Source organism: Carassius auratus, chromosome 23 (assembly GCF_003368295.1).
Source record: "Carassius auratus strain Wakin chromosome 23, ASM336829v1, whole genome shotgun sequence".
Taxonomy (NCBI): Eukaryota; Metazoa; Chordata; class Actinopteri; order Cypriniformes; family Cyprinidae; genus Carassius; species Carassius auratus.
The window spans coordinates 9,680,496-9,686,495 of NC_039265.1; the positions used below are offsets into that span (position 1 = coordinate 9,680,496).

Here is a 6,000-nt window from a genome sequence, read left to right on the forward strand (position 1 = left end):
CCAAGGTTTAGTTTATGGTTTCGCAAATGTGCAGTGAGGAAAACGCAGAAAATTGGTTCATAGCCCTGCTTCAATAGTGCGATACCTCACGAGAGGCGACCAAAATTTCGGACATGTTAGAAATTCATTCAAACAACCGATTGCCGGTCGGGAGAGGTTAATCTGCATCATAAAAGCTGTTGTGTTGAGCCCTTAAAAATGTTCCTTTCACAGCTTAAGTATGAAAACTATCAACAATGGACAACATAACACAGAACATTTTAAAATAAATAAATGAAAGCAATCTGAATTATTCTGAATTATGCATATTTCCACTTTTGAGAAACTCATGTTGCTCTCGCCTTGACTCGCCATGACTGCCGCACATACATGAATAAATGGAAACACGCCCACGGTGCGTCTTCGTGTTTACAGTGGTTGGCTTCCACCAATCCTACAATGTGTCGCTGCTGCAAACAGGTTAGGCTGCACTTCAGTCAAAATTAATAATTTTTAAAAAAGTAACGGACAATGCACCATATGGTAGCGGTAACAGAGTTAACTTATTTTTATATAATTTAAAAAAAAAAATGTTTTTGTTTTTATCTATGAAATTACACTAAAATGTGCAAGCTTGTTTTCAGAGGTTTTTTTTTTTTTCATTCTGCAAAAAGGTGAAAGGTACACAATGCAACAGCTGCATTTAATTTCTGTTTTATAGGCTAATAGATAGTGTACAGAATAAAACTAAATATGCACACCACCTTTTAGCTAACAAAACTGGAGGTTTCGATTTTTTCTTGACTGATACACATATTCACACACCTAAATTTCTCAATGACTCAAATGATTCGCGAACCAGCTCCGAACTCCGAACTGACTCAAATGATCAGCGAAGCCGCTCCAAACTCCCAAATTGACTCAAATGATTCGCGATCCCCAAACTGACTCAAATGATTCGCGAACCAGCTGCGAACTCCCGAACTGACTCAAATTATTCGCGAACCACGAACTGATTAATGATTCGCCAACCTGCTCCAAACTTCCAAACTGACTCAAATGATTCGCGAACCAGCTACGAACTTCCGAATTTATTTAAATGATTCGCGAACCACAAACTGATTCGCCAACCTGCTCCAAACTTCCTAACTGACTCAAATGATTCACAAACCCGCTCCGAAATCCCGAATTGACTCAAATGATTCGCGATCCGAACTCCCAAACTGAATCAAAGGATTCGCGAACCCGCTTTGAACTCCCAAACTGATTCAAATAATTCGCGAACTCGCTCCGATCTCCTGAACTGATTCAAATGATTCGCGATCCCCAAACTGACTCAAATGATTCGCGAACCCGCTCCGAAAACCCGAACTGACTCAAATGATTCGCGATCCCGCTCCGAACTCCCGAACTGATTGAAATGATCCGCGATCCCCAAACTGACTCAAATGATTCGCGAACCCGCTCCGAAATCTCGAACTGACTCAAATGATTCGCGATCCCGATCCGAACTCCCGAACTGACTCAAATGATTCGCGATCCCGCTCCGAATTCCGAACCGACTAAAATGATTCGCGATCCCGCTCCGAACACACAAGAACTCTTTGACCACAGCTGCTGTGATTCAAAAGCTCTTTTCTCTGAGGTGGTCGGATCGGATTGTGTTTAATCTTGCAGATCATGATTTTCAGGTAAGTAGATTACGCGGGGGGCGGGGGAAAAATCCTATGGGGGTCCCTAAAGACTTATGGAAGGTCCAGACCCCCCAGACCCCCCACATTTCGAACCCTATATACACACACAATACAAACACAATAAATCTAAGAGCTTTATTACCCCTGTTTTAATAAAATAAAATAATATGTTTACAATGCACTCATTAGTACAAAAAAACTAATGATGTTGATATTTTGAAAAATAAATACAAATAAATAATAATTATTATTCAAACTCTAAAGTTTTAAATATGCTTCAAATTAAAATTAAACTGGATGAAAACAACCACAACAACAACAAAACTCATAATTCTGACAAGTTTTGCCAAATATCTTATAACGGAAAGCGGAAGCTTGTGATTGGATGTTTGGGCCACGTGTCCCTAAAGTTCAGCTCATTCCGCTCTAGGTGTTTAGGTTTGTTTTCCCCCGTATCGGACCGTCCCGTTCAGTCATCCGTCTGCTCTACACCAGAGGAATCTCACAGCATTATGGGGACGATTCTGAGAGCGCTTACTTTACTGACTCTATCATGTCTGGCCGAGGCCAAACAGAAAGACTTTTACTCGTTTAAGTTGGTGAACAGCAGAGGGAGGTTAGTTTCTCTGGAGAAATACAGAGGATCGGTGAGTCTCCAGAAATCATCTCTGGTGCTTCTGCAGACGTAAGATGCAACTAACGTGCATGTAAGAAAAACCTAATACTAATGTTGCATCGCCGTGGTCTTTTCTCATGCATGCTTTAAAGGTGTTGTAAGATTCCCCCACTTCTAGCATCCCCCTTAATAAACTACTAACCAGGAGACTCATTCATTCTGTGTCTACGTGGCAGCCTGTCTCAGCTCCTGCTGTGGATTTCAACGGTATGATCAGCTATTTATCAATGTAACGGAACACTTCAATATAACTTTGATTAATATTAACATACATTGTTGGAATGTTCTGAGACAAGTATTGCACGTGATTCGAACTGATTTTGAATGTACGTGAACTGCTGATCAGTCCAGCATTGTTTTTTGTAAACTTTACAAACATTCTAAGTTATAGTTTTACATTAAACTTTAGCATACATTATATTACGCGTTAAATTATAGCGTTATGGAAGGGCTCGCGTCGTACAGTAGGCTACTTAACCTTTTTTTTTTTTTTTTTTACTGAAAAAATAAAATATGCATTAATATTTGGAAGTGTGGTTGCACAACTCATTTTGAGTCACTAGGTGTCGATGTTGAACAACTTTAAACCTTAAATTCTTAAAATCAGAATCAACATTATTATATTAATTATATTATATTATATTGTATTATATTGTATTATATTGTATTATATTATATTATATTGGTTAATTCAGGTCTTTCCAAGAAAAAGTTCACTCAAAAATAAACATTTAATAAAATGAACTCACCCCAGTCCATCCAAGATGTAGATGAGTTTGATTCTTCATTAAATTTGGAGAAATGTAGCAATGATGGATCCTCTGCAGTGAATGGGTGCCTTCAGAATGAGAGCACAAACAGATGATAAAAACATCACAATAATCCAGAAGTAATCTACACCACTCACGTCCATCAGTTAACATCTTGTGAAGTCAAAACTTGCATGTTTGTAAGAAACAAATACATCAAGACTAGTGTCACTTGTGGCTAAAACAGTCCATACAAGAGAGTCCATAATCTATAATAACGCTTCCTCCTGTAAAAAAAGAAAAAAAGGCCATCTCCTGTTGTCCTCTCACATCAAAATCCACCAACATATTTGTCTGGAACTGTATTTAACCGTTTTGCTTGTAAACTCTGCTTGATCTTGAATCTACTACTAATTACTATGACTGCCCCTTACTACCACAAATGCACTCCTCCTCCTACTACTGTGTTTTTATATAAATAAATAATTCTCTCTATTACTCTGTAGTACTGTAGGAATGTCTATTTTAATACTAACCAATGAATACAGTGATGAAGTGGGTTTTTTTTTTCTTCTTAACACAGCAGGTTTAATGGAGATGACGTGTTTTTCATTCTGTATCGGAAGAGCTGGTATTATAATTTGAGGGGTGATCAGCACAGCAATCCTGTGTAATTTACATTTATGGAAAAAAATCTAATTTACACAAGGACACATGAACATTTGATTATCATTAAGAAGACTTAAAGGAAGTAGAAAGGTAAAACAGAGACCCAAGGACAAGCGTGAGACGGAGTCCCATTATTGACGTCACGGTGTCCCTTGACTCACCAGTGATTCAGAGCTGCTGCAGATTGGCTCTAATGGCTTCATTTGGCTTTCAGAGCATAATTGGTGTTCACGGTCACACACAGTCAAAAAGCTTCATACAGTTTAACAAGCAGAGACCCTGTATGATTATGATCATAACCTTAAATCTGAATCAGGGATAACTAGAATGAAAGGAAGCAGGAAGGAATCAGAGGGCTGCTGAACATCTGTTTAAACTCTTGTTTATTATATAATTTTTATTATTGCTATATACGAGAACTTTAAAATAAAAGAACATAGCAGTTTATATGGCATAAATGTATGGTCATAGTTTGGCATACAATTATATATCTATCTATCCATCCATCCATCCATCTTTTATTTTTTATTATTTAACAGGGACATTGCTCATTAATCAACAGTAAAATACTGTAAATAAACTAAAGTAAGCCCCAATTTTCATCTTTTGCCAGATTTTAAATACAGAAATTATCACACATAAACATACAAAAACATCTGCTATTACATACAATAGCACTAAGGGTAATAATGGCAGTAACATAAAGAGAGAGAGAAAATGATAATTTATATTTAAATGTTGCATATTTTGTACTACTCCTTAATTCAGTTGGTAGAGTCTTCCGATAATTAATGGCATTAATTGAAAAGACTGACCGTACAAATGTTGTACGCCTAAACTGTACAGCACAGTCTCCTCTACTAGTTGCTCTTGTTCTGCATTATAAACTGGCAAAGTGGGGGAGGTGCATAACCATTTAAAGATTCAGCTGATATTAAAACTGTTCTGCTTGCTTGTGACCAACTAGTAAAACAATATGTAATATGAGAAAAAATCATAGAGTGCATAAAAAGTTTTGCTGCTTTTACTGTAAAGCATGGTCTTATATGCCTGAAGTTAGCCAAATTGAATTTAATAATTTTGGCTGCCTTTTTGGAATGCTTTTCAAATGTCAATTAGGAATCTAAAATTACTTTTAATTATTTAGAATCTGAAACAACCTTGAGCTTTTCTCCTTTAACAAATACATCAGGATGAGGAGTCACTGTTGGGTTTTGTGAGAAATAAATACACATACAAACGGTTTTATTTACATTCAAATGTAAACTCAGCCAATCTGAAACCTGGATCAAAACCTCAGTTAGAATGCTCAGTACTCGTTTGTTTTTAGCATGCACATATAAAACTGTGTCATCAGCATACATTTGAATACTAACAGATGAACACACTAGCGGCAAGTCATTAATATACAAACTAAACAAGATAGGGCCCAGAATTGATCCCTGAGGAACTCCAATATTACAATTTCGGTACATTGATTGACTGTTACCAAGACACACACTCTGCTTCCTCTTTGCTAAATAATAAGTCATCCATTTAATAGCTTCAACAGAAACATTTAAAAGTGTGAGCTTTGAAAGAAGTACCTCATGGTTCACAGTGTCGAATGCCTTCTTTAGATCCAAAAACCCTGCTCCTACTACACCACCAAGTTTAGATAGCAATGAGCAGTTTCAGTGAAATGCTTAGAGCCAAATCCAAATTGCATTGAATATAAAGTGGTATGTCCCTCATTTAAGTGAGAAATCAGCTGTTTTGCTATCCATTTCTCAGCCACTTTGGCAACTGTCGGCAATATACAAATATTTCTACAAGTGTGATTGCATCATATAATAATTACTGTTAATAATGTTCATCGTCTGGTTGACTATGTCCTGTATTAATCTTTCAGAAAAATCCTGTCATATGCACACAAACTGACAGTTACCACTTATAAGCTACTACTAAACATTGTAGAAACATAATTTTCTGTAAAGTTGTTTCGTAATGATTTGTATTGTAAAAAGCGCTATACATATAAACTTGAATTGAATTGAATATACTAATCAGTCTATAGTTTACTACATTTGTTTGGTCACTACCCTTAAAAATTGGCATCACTATGGCTGACTTCCAAGCATCTAAATACCTTGCATAATTGAGAGGTTAATTAAATGAGTAATAGGAGAGGCTAAAATATCCTTATGTCTGTAAAAATGCCATATCTAATCCTTATGCATCTTTCGCTTTTGAG

The 6,000-nt window shown here is 36.6% G+C and overlaps 1 protein-coding gene across 1 annotated transcript in view; it reads left to right on the top strand.

The window, feature by feature from the left end:
* Window positions 1–2,114: 2,114 nt before the first annotated feature.
* LOC113041242 (glutathione peroxidase 7-like) overlaps window positions 2,115–6,000 on the top strand; it is a 6,188-nt gene continuing 2,302 nt past the window's right edge. The window contains exon 1 of the mRNA XM_026199671.1: window positions 2,115–2,320. Coding sequence (XP_026055456.1) covers window positions 2,186–2,320 — 135 coding nt within the window. The 5' untranslated portion in view covers window positions 2,115–2,185. The remainder of the gene's footprint in view (window positions 2,321–6,000) is intronic.